The 17,300-nt window shown below is 50.4% G+C and overlaps 2 protein-coding genes and 2 non-coding genes across 4 annotated transcripts in view; 1 reads left to right on the forward strand and 3 right to left on the reverse strand.

Moving 5' to 3' along the window:
* The window catches only part of MPP1 (MAGUK p55 scaffold protein 1), a 28,674-nt gene extending 26,429 nt beyond the window's left edge, over positions 1-2,245 (forward strand). Inside the window, exon 12 of the mRNA XM_061137967.1 lies at positions 1,585-2,245. Coding sequence (XP_060993950.1) covers positions 1,585-1,761 — 177 coding nt within the window. The 3' untranslated portion in view covers positions 1,762-2,245. The remainder of the gene's footprint in view (positions 1-1,584) is intronic.
* Positions 2,246-3,264: 1,019 nt separating this feature from the next.
* On the reverse strand, positions 3,265-15,607 carry DKC1 (dyskerin pseudouridine synthase 1). Its single transcript, XM_061137965.1, has 15 exons — positions 15,486-15,607; positions 14,790-14,857; positions 14,253-14,339; positions 12,715-12,806; positions 12,331-12,515; positions 11,639-11,703; positions 11,225-11,351; positions 10,289-10,419; positions 9,730-9,873; positions 8,082-8,202; positions 6,816-6,934; positions 6,124-6,227; positions 5,318-5,396; positions 4,543-4,671; positions 3,265-4,226 (listed from the first exon to the last, which is right to left on the reverse strand). Exons 1-15 carry the CDS (start codon positions 15,499-15,501, stop codon positions 4,161-4,163), a joined length of 1,533 nt encoding a protein of 510 aa, XP_060993948.1. The 5' UTR covers positions 15,502-15,607; the 3' UTR covers positions 3,265-4,160.
* Positions 5,467-5,595, reverse strand: LOC133053327 (small nucleolar RNA SNORA56). Its single transcript, XR_009692244.1, has one exon. It is a non-coding gene; the product is annotated as a small nucleolar RNA SNORA56 (small nucleolar RNA).
* Positions 10,053-10,184, reverse strand: LOC133053323 (small nucleolar RNA SNORA36 family). The gene has a single exon (XR_009692240.1). It is a non-coding gene; the product is annotated as a small nucleolar RNA SNORA36 family (small nucleolar RNA).
* Positions 15,608-17,300: the final 1,693 nt, after the last annotated feature.

Here is a 17,300-nt window from a genome sequence, read left to right on the forward strand (position 1 = left end):
TAAGAGGGGCAAATGTGGGGGACAGGGATCCTGAACATATGTGGCCCTAGGCCCACAGGAGGCATGCTGTGGGGAGGGGGGACCATGTAGAGAAGCCTCCCAGCTCCCTAGGGCCGATGAGCTCCAAACCCCACTGCAGACACTTGCTTTTCATCGAATGCATCTGTGGAGACCTTCCTGGGCCTTTCTCAGGAGCTGTGGTCTCCCATCTTGTGGATTTAGCAGAATTATTTAGTTCCCTAGGGATTCCCTGGCGGCTCAGACAGTAAAGCGTCTGCCCGCAATGCAGGAGACCCAGGTTTGATCGCTGGGTCGGGAAGATCCCCTGGAGAAGGCAATGACCACCCACTCCAGTACTCTTGCCTAGAAAATTCCATGGATGGAGGAGCCTCGTGGGCTACAGTCCATGGGGTCGCAAAGAGTCGGACACGAGTGAGTGACTTCACTCTAGTTCCCTCACTGCCTTCTTGATGGATGTTTAGGTTTAAAACTTTTAATAGCATCAATATGACAATCCACGATTCTGTGCGTGTACCTCCCATGTGCAAATCTGTCTGTGGGAGATTGCAGGCGGGGTCGTGTTGGGAATTTTGGATGTGGCAGGGGACTTGCCCCCCTGTTTCAGGAGCATATCCTGCACTTTCATCTTTGGAGTCTGCTGAATGGGGAAGTGGAATCTCATTGAACTTGAGTGCTTGACTGGAAGCAGTAAAGCATCTTGTCTAGACTCCCAAGGACCAAGTCTGTCCATTTTTCTCTGAACTACCTGGTCAGCTCCTGAGCTTATTTTTGTTCGGTCACTGGCCTTACTAATTTCTGGGATCTCTGTGTGAGGGTCATTAGCCCTTAATAGTATCAGTTGCAACCACCACCCCCCCCCAATCTCAATTTGGCCTTTTAGTGTTTATTGGGCTTCCCTGGTGGCTCAACTGGGAAAGAATCTGCCCGCAATGCGGGAAACCTGGGTTCGAACCCTGGGCTGGGAAGATCCCCTGGAGAAGGGAAAGACTACCCACTCCAGTATTCTGGCCTGGAGAATTCCACGGACTGTGTAGTCCATGGGGTTGCCAAGTGTCCCACACGAGTGAGCGACTTGCACTTTGTCTTTCACTTTCGTGTTTATTGCTACCGAGACGTCTTCAGGGAGCACCTCTCCACACCCCAGCCCCTTAACATTCTCAGGCAAGGACTTCAGGGTTTTAGGCTTTTTTTTTTTTTTTTTTTTTCAGTGAAGTGAAGGTCACTCAGTTGTATCCAACTCTTTGCGATACCATGGACTGTAGCTCACCAGGCTCCTCCGTCCATGGGATTTCCCAGGCAAGAATACTGGAGTGGGTTGTCATTTCCTTCTCCAGGGGATCTTCCTGATCCAGGGATTGAACCAGAATCTCCTGCATTGCAGGCAGATTCTTTACCAGCTAAGCCACCAGGGAAGCCTTTAGGCTTTTCAGCATGTGATTCAAAGTTGGGTGGTGGGCACGACGATCAAGTGGTGGGCAGGCCTCCACTTGAACCGTCCTGGGCCTCCCGGGCAGGGCACAAACAGCCTGCTCCATCCGTGGGCCTCCCCCTTCTCTCCTCCAGACGGACGCCCTGCAGCAGCTGCAGAAGGACTCGGAGGCCATCCGCAGCCAGTATGCGCACTACTTTGACCTCTCACTGGTCAATAACAGCGTTGAGGAAACCCTGAAAACATTGCAAGAAGCCTTTGACCTGGCGTGCCGTTCCCCACAGTGGGTGCCTGTCTCCTGGGTTTACTAATCTTTGCACCATAGTGGGCAGCAACCGGGGGCCCCTGTCCAGCCTTTGGAAGTCCACTCTGCCTTGCTCTTTTAAGACCACAGGCTCGCTAGCTTTGTGTCAGCTTCCAGCTCTCTGCAACTCTCCTCCTCATGAAGCCGGTGGGTGTCTTGTCTTCTTCACATTTCTGAAGGGCTGGGCTGATTTCCCCATGGAGCAGGATTTCCAAAGGATCCCTGTGAATTGAGGGACGGAAGCACTCGGCCAAGGCAGCTGCTGATCACAGCTGGTGCACACAGGGAGGAAAAGCAATGGACCCCAGCCCTCTGAAGCTTGCACCCCTTTTACCTTCGGCCACACCGGGCATTTCATGTGTCTTTGATTTGAAGAGAGCATTTGTCACTGCGAGTTTCTACCCTGCCAAATCAAACAGCTGTGCAATAGGATGGGTCTGCTCTAGGGAAACCCTCAAAAGCAATAAAGATATTGCTGTGTTAAAATGCCAGTGAGCTTGTGCCTTTTGACTGTCTGGTTCCCAGCCACGCCCCAAGCCCCTGGGGTGCAGAGATGCCTCTCCCATGTTCTGAAGTCTCTCTCAAGCTTGTGACGACCTTGAGCCTGGAGGTCAGGCTCAACTGGATTTCCGGACACAGGTGGTGGTGTCTACGTGCACATGAACACGTGTGTGTGGTGTACAAAGACATGCTGGGAGCCAAGGTGTAAGGGGACTGACTCTCCATGCTGCTCTGGGGGCGAGTGCTCTGAACTGATTTGCTTCCACTTGCTTTGGACTTGATTTTGATACACATACCAGATCTTTTTCCTCCAGAAAGCTACTCCCTCTTAGATTTCTCTTGCATTCTGGACACCCAGACTGACTGCCCAGGTGAAGGTAACGTCCCCAGAATAAACTCCTCCATTGGCTACCAGAAGCACAGGTGCAGCTGTGCCCTCAAGACTCACCTGAGGTTTGTGTCCATGTACAGGCACCCGAGAGTGTCTTACCCTGGATGGGAACCCACCATGGGTGCTTCCTGGAGGCGTTATGTCCTGGCATACCTAGGGCAGGGGAAAGCCAGCCATGGGCTGGTGTGTCCAGGTGGCTCTCAAGGGTGCCAGGCAGTGGAGGCCACCAGAAACCATCACTGGGTATGTATGTGGCCCTGACCCTCACTGCATTCGCACTCCCCTCCCCACCACTCCGCATAGTTTTTGGTTCTAAATCACCTCCCCAGCCATCAGCACAAGCTTTGGCAGCTCCTGGCGTGGGTGTCTGAGCCCAGATGTGTCTGCAGGTGCCCAAATGACCCCTTGTCCCCCACCTCCTGCCTGCAACAGACACGGAGAACCTTTCTCTTCTCTGTGATTATGGGGATCACCAAATTTGGGAAGGTTCTTTGGTTATCTCATGTCTTGAAGATGCCAGAGTACCTGATCCCATACCAGGCCCCAAGGGAAATGTTACCAGACAAAGAAAAAAGGTAACCACACATACAGGAAAAACACCACATTTCCACTAGGACGTAAACACCTCTACAGTTTTAATTGCCATGTCTTGTTGTTGTTGTTCTACTAACTTGTAGATCAACAATTAGAAAAATCCAACAGGAATACTTAAAAAACCAGAAGGAAATTTAATCAGTAAAAATTACAACCTTCTCCCAGCAGGGAAAGGAATGGAGGGATAAAACGAAGCCTGGAGGAATGTTTTTTTTTTTTTTTTTTTTGGGGGGGTGGTGGGGGGAGCTGAGCTCACAAACACAACTAGCCAGGTGGAGTCAGGTGCCTGAGGTGGTATGTATATGTACGAGCTGTGAAGTGTACACAGGGGAGGGCATGGAAAGAGCGCACAAGACAAGCATGCCAGAGCCCTCAGCCAGGCCTCCACCTGGAAAGAAATCCAGGTGACCGAGGGAACTCTTGACACGAGAGTAAACCGCTGTCCTCAGCACGTTGGCAAAAAGATTATTCCCTCAATAACATGGTTCAGTTCTGTTTTTCTTTTTTCACTTGCTCTAGAACATTTTGTGGAACAGCCTTTTTTTGCTTACAAACTTTTTAGACGAGGGAAATGAAAAGCCAACTGGGAGAGGCCCAGGATGGTCAGCTGGCCCCGGGAAACAGCCGTGGGTGGGCACTGGGCAGCACTGGGTCTGCATGGGAGGTGCTGTGAGTCTCCTGGGCGGAGCAGCATACAGTGCCCAGTCCACCCCCTTCACCAGGGTCCTTACAACAGGACGCGATGGGGCAGCAATGCCAGGGGGCGTTGGTGAGGGCTCCGTGAGCTGCTCCCACATGCTGGCCTCTCCACCCTTCTGGGGACCTCGGGTCCCCTCCCTTGAGGACCAACGGAGCTCCAGGTTCACAATAAGGCTTTGATGGCTCCTCCCACCTGGGCACCGTGCCACATGTGGTCGCCCTTACTCGGAGACCATTTCCACTTTGATTTTCTTTTTCTTCTTCTTCTTCTTGGTGCTGTCACTATCCTGGGAGGAAAAGCAAGCAAGCAAGCATCTCATAAGCACCACCACTTTCCCAGTCCCACCCTGTCAGGGTCACCAGGAGGTGATGCTCATGGCTCGGACGTCCTGGGTGACCTCAATCTTGTGCATCACCGTCTTGAGTGTTTCACTGATGCCTTTGCTTTCACACTCCCTAGCTCCACAGCCTCCCAACCCATCACACACAGAATCCTAACTGAGCCGATTCTAGGAAACCTGGGCCCATCCCATCCTCCCTACTGGGCAGTGGGCAATGCCTTCCCCTCTCAGGAACCCAGGTCCTGGGCCCTCCTGCACACACCCCGGTTCCTGGCTCCTCCATGCTCTCCATAGCAGCTTTGACCTTCTCCTTCTTTTTCTTCTTCTTTTCCTTCTTGACCGCCTGCAGAGCCGCCGGGGACGTGTCCTCACTCTCGCTCTCTCGCTTCCGCTAAGGTGGAGACCACAGATGGCATGTTAAATCCGAGACCAACGTGGACAAGAACGTTTTCAGTGAGTCACAAAAGGTGGGGAGCCAGCTCGCCAAGATGATCCTGATGGGATCCAACAGGAAGTTTGTGAAAACCCCCGACAGAGCCTGGTTTAGCAGGCATTCAGAGACTGTCATGCCTGAAGGCCAGGAAGCCGGGGGCACTGCCGGAGTGCCAGGGCAACACAGAAAGGCCGCCTCCACCCTAGGGTGCTTGCAGGAGGCCTCAGAGGGGGCAGATGGGTCAGGAACCCCACCTGCCAGGTTCCACAGCAGGCCCTTTTTAGGACATTCGGTGCCACCCGCAGTAACAGACAAGCCACCATGCCATCTGATGCCAGCGGCCCCCAGCCCTGAAGCCACCACATGCACAGGTGTTCGCTGGCCTTCTGCCAAGTTCCGCCTGGCCCCGAGTGTCCCCGTCTTGATTCCAACACACTCCTGCCATCTGTCAACCCCACTGTTTCACGGTTGTGGCCTGAGCTCAGCCAGTAGCCCAGGCCAATCTAACCCCCAGGCCCACAGACCCCTCCCCAGCAGACACAACAAACCAGCAGCTGGAGGGGCTGGGTGGTGTGTTCCAAAGCCAACACGGCACACCACTCACCTTTGGGGTTTTCACCACCTCAGCAACTACCGGCGTGGCTTTGACTGCTTTGGCTGGCACATCTTTTTTGGCAGAATCGCTATGAGAGGAGCAGAAGCAAAGGGTGAGGGTCGCAGACATGCTGTCCTCAGAGGCCTGGCTGCACAAAGGCATATATGGCCAGTCGAAAGCCACCGTCAGAATACTGATGCTGGACAGAAGAGCTCACCACTGCCACTTGCAACCTGACTCCATCTAAAGTCCTGCAAGCCAGGCTGGCAAGGGACAACCATCGGCTGTGCGGGGCCCAATGCCCTGACTCACCAGGGGCAGCCGGGGTTCAACGCCAGCCCCCAAGGCAAGTCCCAACAGCCCTGCCCTGAATATGTTTCCTCCATATCTGGCTCCGTACTCATTGGAAGGACTGATGTTGAAGCTGAAACTCTTAACACTCTGGCCACCTGATGTGGACAGCTGACTCATTTGAAAAGACCCTGATGCTGGGAAAGACTGAAGGCAGGAGAAGGGGACGACAGAGGATGAGATGGTTGGATGGCATCACCAACTCAATGGACATGAGTTTCAGCAAGCTTCGGGAGTTGGTGATGGACAGGGAGGCCTGGCGTGCTGCAGTCCATGGGTCTGCAAAGAGTCACACATGACTGAGCAACTGAACTGAACTAAGTTGAGTTCCTCACCAGAGTGGCTGGGAGGCAGAATCCAGTACAAAGAACTCCACGCCCTTCCCTCCTCCCCTGCCGTCGAGGGAGTCCAGGATCTGGGCAGGCCCCCTCTCCACCGCGGGGCTGGCCGACAGCCACCCTCACCTGTAGTCGACGTACTCTTGCGTCCAGGTGGCAGGCGTGCTATCAGTTGGCTTGCCATGCTTGTCCAGGAGGCCCTGCTTGATCATCAGCTTCTTCTGACTCGCCTGGAGGACAGGCAGGGTGTCCAGGTTACAACAGTATCGACGCAAAGCAGGTCTCATAACCACACACACACACACACAGAGTACTCGGAACTCACCCTCTCTTCCACGGGTGCAGACATGGGACTTTCAAAGGGATTGCTGTATTCCTGGGAGCCTCTGTGGTCTCATTTGTACCCCTGCCATTCCAGCGGCCCCAGATGCTTCCCTCCCCGCTTCATCTCAACATGTCACACCATATATTTCCACTGGCATGGCTCAAGCAGAGATCCCCTGCCCCAACTCCCTGACCAGGCCAAAGCCCTCACGGTGGACTCAAGGTGCCAGGGACCTTGCCACACCCCTTCACAGGGCCCTCAATTATGCTGAAAGTCACCATCCCGTGGTGCAAGTGGACTGAGGTCCATCTATGGTCCCCTTAGCCTAAATATCGTCAGGTCCAAGTGAGGCACATTTCCAACCACCACTGACTTCCCAGAGCCCGGCACAACACCAGCACATGGCAGTGGAGACATACCAAGAGCTGCTCGAGTATTCAACAAAGCAAAATACAATGCTGCACAGGGCACAGGCCCAGTCCCACTTACTTACTTTCGGCCCTAAACCCCACTTCCGAGGGTAAGTGTCTCTCTCCATGATAACTCTCTTGATCTTGGCTACAATGCCGTGGTCACAGGTGGAGATCACTGCTGTGGTCATCAAAGCAATTGCTGCAGGTGTTGGAAAGAGACAGAAGGAAAGACTTGATAACCAATGAGGCCAAATGCTGCCATTTTATACAAGTTTTACAAACTTCTTGAAAACTTCTAAGCTTGGACTTCCCTGGTGGTCCAGTGGTGAAGAATTCACCTTCCAATACACGGGACACAGGTTCAATTCAAAGTTGGGGAACTCAGACCCCACATGCCACAGGGCACCTACGCCGGGGTGCCACAAGCAGTGAGACCACGCACAACCGGAGAGAAGCCCGCACAGCACAATGAAAGATCCTGTGTGCCACCACTAACACCCAACACAGCCAAACAGATAGATGCTTTTTTAAAAAATAATCTAATTGTTGAAATAAAACTCTTAAGCTCTACTGCCTTGAGGTTTCCATTGTGGAGAGGTGCATATGGAGAAAATCCACCATCACGGGAAAGCAGCCTGTGAAATCATGTTCCACTTATCAAGTGCAAAAAAATACTGATACTGATCACTCATCAAAATCTATGTTTTGGACGTCCTCAGATGAGACTTCTTAAAAAGTATTCAACTGGCCAAAAAGTTCGTGTTTTTCAATTACATGTCTCAGAAAAATCCAAATCCATTTTTTGGCCAAGCAGATACATCCAAAGCTCCTTGTTTAATGTGCATTATTTACACCAGGAATAAAGTGTCATCAGGATCCCTTTCTAGCTGTGCACAATCAAGGTGGCCATAGAGTGGCCAGCAGCCAGAGGGTAAGGGCCACCTCGATATCAAACCCCAAAGACATACACATCATGCTTGGAGCTCAGACAGGGATAATCCAACAGTAGCTAAAGTTGCGCAGGTTAGTGTTGCACAGAGAGGGAGCAGACTGAAGGCTCCTCAGTTACCACCTTTATTCCTCCCCATCAGTTGATGATTTCTTCTCTCACTGGAGAGCTAAACAGCTGAGACAGGGCACCTAACAGCAGCTGGCGGGACAAGAGGAAACCCCGCTGACCCCTTCTCATCCATGCCTGTCCGAACTGGACCTCTGTGCTGTGACCACCCCACAGACCCCAAGGAACACAGGGATTCATTCAGTCACTCCACGAGGCCAGGCCTCGGGCACCCCGAGGGAGCCTGGCTGTGACAGTGCAGAGCGGACAAGGGTTGCCTGCCTCTTACCCATGCAGATGGCCTCCCCTTTGGTGGTGATGACCACAATCTCCTGATTGACCTCAATGCCGTCCTCGTAGCGCAGGACGCCTGGAAGCATGATCTTTGCCCCGTAGCAGATGGCATTCACCTGGCAGGATGGCAGCCCAATGAGTGCCCCCGTCACAGGGCAGCCCCTGCCCTCTGCCCCACCCCCCACTGGACGAGAGGGGGTTGGGGGGACCAGCGAGGACCCCCTGCCCATGCCAGAGGCCTGATGGCATCCACAGGCGGCCATGCAGCTTTGATCACAGCCGCCACCCGCCACAGGTTGACTCAGAAACATAACCAGGGCTGGAAGTCACTACTCCTGTCCAGTTTACCTATTCCCTATTCCTCAGCATTGGAGAAGGCAATGGCAGCCCACTCCAGTACTCTTGCCTGGAAAATCCCATGGACGGAGGAGCCTGGTAGGCTGCAGTCCACGGGGTCGCGAAGAGTCAGACATGACTGAGCGACTTCACTTTCACTTTTCACTTTCCTGCATTGGAGAAGGAAATGGCAACCCACTCCACTGTTCTTGCCTGAAGAATCCCAGGGATGGGGTCACACAGTCAGACATGACTGAAGTGACTTAGCAGCAGTAGCAGCAGTATTCCTCAGCGTGAAGGGAAAACACCCTGACAGAGCTAGGTAATAACTACCTTCCCAGGTAATATTCCCCAAAGGAATGCACAAGCAAGACTGCCAAGGCCCACTGAACCAAGCCTGCACGTGTTGACATGTCCTTTACGGACCCAGAGATACACGTCAAGGCCAACTCTCCCCGAGTCTGCCCACACTTGAGGAGTCCAATCCACCCTGAGGGAATCTTGTCTTCACTCACCATATTTCTCCCCACCTTGAAACTCCCTCAGAAGCCACTAATTTGACCCTAGCAAAAGGGAATCACATTCACGTTGTCTTGTGTGTTGTTTTCTCAATCATTATAGGGGTAGACAATGGTATGCCTCTTCAGTTTTTTGTCTTTTATTATAAACTCTAACATCTATACAGTCAAACATGTATATAGTTTAAGATCTGAGTATGAATGAACAAGCTCAAATTATTAAATATATAAACGATTACTTTCTATGAGATTATTTAGTATGCATACTAAGAAAAAAGGCTTGATAATCTCCACCATGTTTAGGTTTTATGGCCTCAAATTGGGATTTATTTCAACAAAGCTCTAAATGGAGATTCTGAAAGGAGAACTAGCCAACTCTCAATCTTTTATCCCCATCAAAACAACTTTTTCTAGCAATAGTTTAAAAAAACCCAAGGTGTCTTAGGCACATGTAAAACTACCAGTTTATAGAAGACCAAATTTTATGTACCACTAATAGTCTATTTCTTGAACCAAGTTACTCTAAATGTTTAATGGAATTAGGCCCAGTAAACTTTTACTTTATATTTGGTTTTCACTTAATAAAGTTAATCATAAATGCTTCCATTAACAAAAATAAATTAATCCAGGTCCAATATACAAAACCAGAAAAAAAGAAAATAAACCCCAAGGAAAATAGTGGTTGTGAGATCACAAAATCCTATTTTCTCTCTTTAAATAGAATGAAATTTTCAGGCCACGGACCACATCTCCTCTCTCGAGCTCCCATTTTGTGCAAATAGAACTTACTGCACTGTCTTTCATGACCAGCCGTTTATGAGACGTCAACAGCTTTTCCAAAGGGTAAACAACTCGCCGCAGGTAACTCTCATCCTTGTGGTTGTCATACAGCCATTGGGCATCAAGCACGTCATGCATCGTCACCATGTGGTCCTGGGAAGTAGCCGCGCATGAAAATTAATCAAGGGCCATTGTACCCCCAATAGGCAAATGGACCTCACACTTCCAAACACTGAATCAGTTTTGTCTCATCTGCTAGTCCAAGCTCATTAGTCTTTAGTCTGTTTGCAGTCACCTCTGTAACTGGTGGTCTAGTAAACCTAAGCAGGCATATCTGTAGGCTAGGGAGTAAATGAATAGAGTAACAGTCTCCATCCACACACACCCCAGTCTGTGTTTTAATGTCCCAAAGTTTAATTAACAGAACAGGGAAGCTGCCCTGGACTGAACTCAACACTTTGGGAACTGCCTTTTCTGGGATGGGAAGTAGGTGGAGTTCCACCAAGGGCTGGAAGATCTAAGTATCAGTCGACTTTAAGAAAAACAACAACTCCCACCAATGACATACCTTTTCACTCATGACTCCAGAACGAACCCTCCGGAGTTCCTGCATCTGACCACCAACTCCCAACAACAAACCAAGGTGAACACACAGCGTCCGAATATAAGTGCCGGCCTCACAACTCACCCAGAAGATTCCTAAAACACAAACACACACACACACACACAAAAGTAGCACATATTTTCCTAGGTAAACACATGAAAGAAAGAAAAGAAAGTGAAGCCGCTCAGTCATGTCTGACTCTTTGCAACCCCATGGACTGTAACCCACCAGGCTCCTCCATCCATGGAATTTTCTAGGCAAGAGTACTGGAGCGGGTTGCCATTTCCTTCTCCAGGGGATCTTCCCGACCCAGGGATCGAACCTGGGTCTCCCGTGTTGTGGGCAGAATGCTTTACCGTCTGAGCCACCAGGGAATCCCTTAGGGAGAAAGATATTGAGTATGTTTGCTGTAATTCTTTCTTTATGGATACCCGTATCAGGTTGAGGAATTACTCTTCTATGCTTAACTCATTGAATAGTTTTTTATTATAAAAGGGTGGGCTTCCCTGGGGGCTCAGATGGTAAAGCGTCTGCCTGCAATGCGGGAGACCTGGGTTTGATCCCTGGCTCGGGAAGATCCCCCGGAGAAGGCAATGGCCACCCAGTCCAGTACTCTTGCCTAGAAAATTCCATGGATGGAGGAGCCTGGTGGGCTACAGTCCATGGGGTCGCAAAGAGTCAGACATGATTGAGTGACTTCACTTTCTTTCTTTAAAAACACATGACCAGGTGAGAAACCCAGTTATTTTCTACCTGCAGCAGTGAAACTGGAGATGACACAGGCCACAACTACCCCATATGCTCAAGGCAGCTACTTTTACCAGACTCTGATTTTGGAAAATTCATTCAACACCAGAGTGCTCTGTGTCAGCTCAGTGCCCCACAAGCCTGAGGACCCACCTAATCGTCTTTCGGGGTCATACTCAATCATTTTGCTCTCGTAGATGGTTCTGACTCGGAGTTGCCTCTTTACTGCAGCAATAAGTGGGGGTCGTTGGAATAAGGCACCTGTCAGGGTTTCTAGGGCCTAGGAAGAAACACAAACAAAACTGCTCTTACTGCATGGACTCTCAAAGACGATCAAAGGGCAGATTTGGAGAGTTTAAGGGCACAAGTGACACGCAGAAGGTCTCTTGCAATCACTAAAAGGGACTTTCAAGTTTTGATTCCTTCTGCAACTCCACATGGGTGGCTCAGGACTGATCAGAAGCCTCTCCTCAGAAGGGACATGAGCAAAAGTGTCTCTGCCGTCTGCAGTCACCTGCCCAGGTTGGCCCAGTGGCTCAGGTGGCTTCCCTCCAATGACAGACTTACCCTGGAAAGCTGAGTCCCCCCTTCGATAGCATTGTGCAGCCGGACAATCCCCACATACTCTTTGCCTGTAAAATGACAAGAGTAGTCAGGTGTGGCCACTGAGTTTGCTGTTATTTCACATATGCTTGTATCACTCGTAATCTGGTGCAGCCAGGGAAAGCAGGCAAATTTCTATCAAATTTGCAGGAAGAAAAGATTTCAGGATGCAGATGTAGGAAAGGAACGAAGACCCTAATGTCACAGGTTCAACTCTCAACATGCTGAGGTCAAGAACACCTGTGGACAGCCTGCCTGGAGGGCACCTTGCAAGGCCAAGGAGAATTTTCCCTGATGACAACGAGGAAGCATTATTTTAGGCAGAAGCTGCAGGGTATTTCGAAGAGCCCAAAGTGACAGGCCTGCAGTCGGACTTGGACTCAGATCTGCCTCAGGGCTAGAAGCAGATCCACTTGGCTCCACGTGCTTGTCAAAAGCACTCAGAACACCCAACAAGGCAGCCTCATCAGGATCTGGCAGAAGACAGAAGGCACATACCAAGCTACAGTGTCCCTTGCTTCTGTTTTTTTTTTTTTTTTTTGTAAGATTTTACCAATGAAGAAATCACTTCTGAAAGCCACATGCAGAAGGGCAAGGAAACATAGAAAGCCTTCCCATCTTCAAGTTGCCCCGTCGTTCCTCCCGCTCTGATTTACCTGCGCTCTGCTGTGATTTCACCAAGCGAGTGGCTCGTTCGATGCACACTATTAAACAACCAGTCACCTTGGGATCCAGGGTTCCACTGTGTCCTGTCTTCTCAACCCGAAGTATTCGCCGGATCCAGGCTACCACCTCATGGGAAGAGGGGTTGGAGGGCTTGTCAAGGTTAATGAAACCTGTCCTAGATTGGGAAAGAAATTACTGTGTCATCAACTCTGGGCCTCAGATGAAAACTAAATTTGCAGAGTAAAAACCAAGTGCTGACCATGGGCACAGGTTATCATATATATTGAGGGCATGTCACCACCTCCTTGAATAACTAATGTGAAATGGTCATTGTGCAAAGAAGTGGGAACAGTGCTTGCTCCCAACACGCTTACCTGATGTAGTCCCCAATCTCCCTCTTCAGAGGATTTGAACCACAAGGAAGAGGTGTGTAATGTGCTGTCCTTACATTTAGCTTATCAAAATTCTAGAAAGCAACGATACAACACAAAATAAGCAATAAATCATTAACATGTGGAAAATTAAGTCAGGACCACTATGAACCATGATAAGGTGACCCTTTGGGTTCCTGTTTTGGATCTTGCTCCTGTATTTCCATTATCTGCTGTGACAGACTGCTAAGCCCCACTACATGCTGGAAAAATTATCCAAGTAAGAAGACAAATGTGCTCCCTCCTCCAGAAAGGCCTCCTGGGGTACTACAGAACAAACGTGGCTTCACTGTACAGGCACAGGCTTATGAGTAAACTACGGCCTAGCTTTGATTTTCTCAGGGACCAAAGATAGCCAGCTGGAGGATGACTGGCAACATGGTTCCTCACACCTAACTAGCTCACTCCTGCCTTCGACGCTCCCATTACACTCCTTATATCTGCTTCTCCTCGCTCTTTCCAAGCTTCCACCACCAGTTTGAAAACGCTCCCTTCAGTGCAAGTTCATTAGCTTCATGTTGGTACTTCCCACTAGCAGGAATTATTTTTAACTGCCTGTATCTCCCACCTCTAGATTTTACGTTCCATGATGGTAGGACTAATTGCCAACATGGTTTACTGGCAGGTAAAAACAAGAGAACCAGATACTATCTAAATGGCAGACACATCTGGCCAAGCAGAAATTCAACTGCATTGAATTATATAAACAAATCTTTTACCTCCTATTTAGTGGTCAATTCAAATTTTCTAGGCAAGAATACTGGAGTGGGTGGCCATTTCCTTCTCCAGGGGATCTTCCGGACCCAGGGATCAAACCCAGGGATCTCCCACATTGCAGGCAGACATTTTATTGTCTGAGCCACCAGGGAATCCTGTCTTTCAGTAAACTTACCTCTTAATCTCATAGCTAGCACCCATTATGTCAGTAAAGAAATTTTAATTCTATTCATCACTGAACTACTTTAAGAAAAACACAACACAACAGTCAATAACTTCTAGAGTACGTGATACATGCTGGGCACTTTGGCATGTTTCATGGATCACCTCCTACAACCCTCAGTGGGCCTTCTGAAAGGAGGTATTATTCGCCAAGAGCCTCAGAGAGATCAAGATTAGCCTAAGGTCACACAGTGCCTGACCCAAATGGGTCTAGCATTGAAATATATGCTGTAAAGTATGTACTACTCCACAAACCAGTAAATGCCTGTAAAGTGAAGCTAAGTACAGAAATTGAGAGTTGTTTATAAAATTTGATAGCAGTCTCACATTGTTGCAAAATTTACCTGTATTCCACAAGTGTTGGGTACACTGGAAATTAATTAAAAAAATAAAATTCAGGTCTTCATCTCAACTACCTTGAGGAACACTGATTTAGGCAGCCTCACCTAGCCTTGCCTAAGTCCAGGATCCATTCTTAATCAACTGTTTAATACTCAGAAACAGTGTAAAAGCCAGACGTTGAGCTGATGCAAAACACATACCTTTAGCAACAGGGGCCACTGAGACGTGTCCAACTGAGCCACTTTGGATTCAGGTTTGATGAGAAATTCTTCAGCATGTTGTATTTCCTTCCAGAGGATAGAAACACAACCTGTTAAGACTCCCCACTTGAATCTGAACCCTTCCATTATGACTACCAAAGTCTACACCTGCGCAATAAAAAACAAGGTGTCTATGCCTTTTCACTGAGATCTCCAAAGGAAAGAGAAGAAATGAAGAACTGAGAAGAATAAGTGAAGTGGCATCAAGATGGGAATAGCCAATTTAAGAGAAAAGAGGGATAGTGGGTCTGATAAGAAAGACAATTTCAGGGAAAGCAGTCACTGTGGGCAACACCATTTAGCAAAGTGTGCCTGACAGCAGAGAGACCTAGGCTGGATGGCGCTTTGTAGTTTCTATCTCAGGACCGCGCGCGATGACACCCCATTCCTTCCAAATCTTTAGAAACAGTTCTTTTCTGCAATCTGGCCTCTAAGAAACCTTTCGAGTCGGAGCAGAGTAAAAATATTCCTACTCACCGCCACAGCCTCCTCTGGTAATGATTTCCGCTCCTTTTTCTTCTTATGTTTCTTCGGCAAAATAAGGACTTAAAAAACACACACAAGAATTGGGAGTTTTCCCCGAAAATCAAGGCGATCGAGTTGAAAATAGAGGACACATCAGGGCAGCTGAAAAACGGCCGTCTGGTATAGGCTCGTAGGGGAAGCGAGCGGGGGTCAGGCCAGTGCCCGGGGCGGCCGGGCGGGCTCGCGACAGCAGCCGCACGTGTCGCCCTCCAGCCCTGTTCACCACGTGGCCGCGCGGGGCTGAAAGGCCCTCGGCCTGCGGGCCCGTAAGTTCCATCAGGGACCGTCCGACGGTCCTCGAGGGCTTGGGGCCCCTAGAACTTTTTCGCCTGGGAGGTCCGCGCCCGCCCGAGCCCCTCGGCCCCTTCTCTTCCCCTCCTCGCGCGGCGCTGACCATGGCGGCAGAATGGGGGAGCGCGACCCAGGCCCCGTCGGCGGGAGGCCCGGGCCTCATGGCGTCACGTCACCGCGGGGGCCTCTCAATCTCTCGCCCTCACCCCGTGGAACCAAGGCCAAGCGACAAGGTCGGCGGGAGGCGCGGCGGCTGGAGCCAGCGGACAGTTCTGGCCTCGACGTCCGCCACCCCCCACCCCCGGCTTCCCCCCGTCGGAGGTCGCGACCCGGGCCCGGCCGGCCAGCCGCCCTCACCTTCAGCGTCCGCCATGTTGCCCCGCTGAGCTCGCGAGCCGCGTGGGCCACCGCCGCCTAGGAAGCTACTGCAGGCTCCCGCCGCCGTCAGGCTGCGCCGCTAGGCCCCGCCCACCTGTGCACCGCCCCGTGCGTGTCGTGCAGAGGGGTGGGGCGAGGCGGAGCCCCAAGCGCGCGCCGGACGGCTGCACCATCTCATTGGCGGCCGCGGCGGCCCGCGCTGGCGCGGCCGCGCGTGCGCCTTGGGCTTCGCCCCGCCTTCAGCGGCCCGGCCGGGGAGCGCCTGCGCAGCCCACCTGGGCGAGGCTTAGCTGTGGGCGTGGTCGGGCGAAGGTCTAGTCTTTCTCACTGGTTTTTTGTACGGGAAACTTGGGCACCTGGGCACGTGTCTCAGCGTTCCTTGCTTCCCACGCCCCCGCCCCGACCCTTCAAGGTGGCTGTCGGCAGTCCCGATGCCGAAATGAAAACAGACGTCGAGGCACATAGAGCTTTGCAGCTTCTAATTTCTATCCTGCTAGAGCGGCACTGCCCAATAGAAACAGAGTGCGAGTTCCTTGTGGACTTTTAAATTTTACAGCATCCACTTGAAAAAAAAAAGCAAAGTAGAAGGTTGCATCGGTTTCAGTAACAGACTGTATTTAACGCAGCAATCGGCAATATTATCGTTTCAGCATATAAGCAATGCACAACATTATGAATGACATATTTTACTATTTTTTTGTTTGGTTGGTTTTTTTCTGTACCAAGTCTTCTGGTGATGCTTTCTGGTTACAGCACAGCTGGATTGCAGCTCCACTACGGGTCTCCTTGGGCTTCCCTTGTGGCTCAGCTGGTAAAAAATCCGCCTGCAATGCAGGATGCCTGAGTTCAATCACTGGGTGGGGAAGATCCCCTGAAGAAGGGGAAAGCTACCCACTCCAGTATTCTGGCCTGGAGAATTCCATCGGGTCGCAAAGAGTCGGACAGGACTGAGCGACTGAACTGAATGGGGCTCCAGGCAAAGTGATCAATACTCACAGGTCACTTGCGGTGGTGATACTAGACCATCAAGCAACTAGCGGCTCCAGGTTCCAGATTTTTCCCTCTCTTCTCGCTCTCAAGTGGGGATTCTTACACCTAGCCCCCATAGACTTAATTGATCCGGAGTTATTTCTTTATTGCTATTGTCAATGGAATTTTTACCATCTTTTCTAACAAGCTGCTACTGACAAAAGAGGACAACTGTTGCTCTTCTTCCATTTCCTCCTGTGCCATCCAAAGATTAGGAATTTTCCCATTTTATTTGTGGCTTAAAATACACGCAGTGACAGATTTCCTCTTCTTGGGATCTAAAATCACTGTGGATGGTGACTGCAGCCATGAAATCAGAAGACGATTGCTCCTTGGTAGGAAAACCATGACAAACCTAGACAGTGTTGAAAAGCAGAGACATTACTCTGTTGGCAAAGGTCCGTATAGTCTTCCCAGTGGTCACATAAGGTTATGCGAGCTGGATGGTAAAGTGGAGTGCTGAAGAATTGATGCTTTCAAACTGTGGTGCTGGGGAAGACTTCTGAGAGTCCCTTGGACAGCAAGGAGATCAAACCAGTCAGTGTAAAGGTAAATCAACCCTGAATACTCTTTGGAAGGACTGATGCTGAAGCTGAAACTCCAGTATTTTGGTCATCTGATGCAAACAGCTGACTCATTGGAAAAGTCTCTGATGCTAGGAAAGATTGAGGGCAGAAGGAGAAGAGGGTGTCAGAGGATGAGATGGCTGGATGGCATAACCAATGCAATGGACATGAACTTGGGCAAACTTTGGGAGATGGTGAG

Source organism: Dama dama, chromosome X (assembly GCF_033118175.1).
Source record: "Dama dama isolate Ldn47 chromosome X, ASM3311817v1, whole genome shotgun sequence".
Taxonomy (NCBI): domain Eukaryota; kingdom Metazoa; phylum Chordata; class Mammalia; order Artiodactyla; family Cervidae; genus Dama; species Dama dama.

Excerpts from the sequence above, each read along its gene's own strand:
- DKC1 (XM_061137965.1), bottom strand. Across the intron at positions 6,228-6,815 it reads AGTGGGGTTTAGGGCCGAAA|GCGAGTCAGAAGAAGCTGAT; the intron begins GTAAGTAAGTGG and ends CCTGTCCTCCAG. Across the intron at positions 4,227-4,542 it reads TGGAGGAGCCAGGAACCGGG|GATAGTGACAGCACCAAGAA; the intron begins GTGTGTGCAGGA and ends TTTTCCTCCCAG.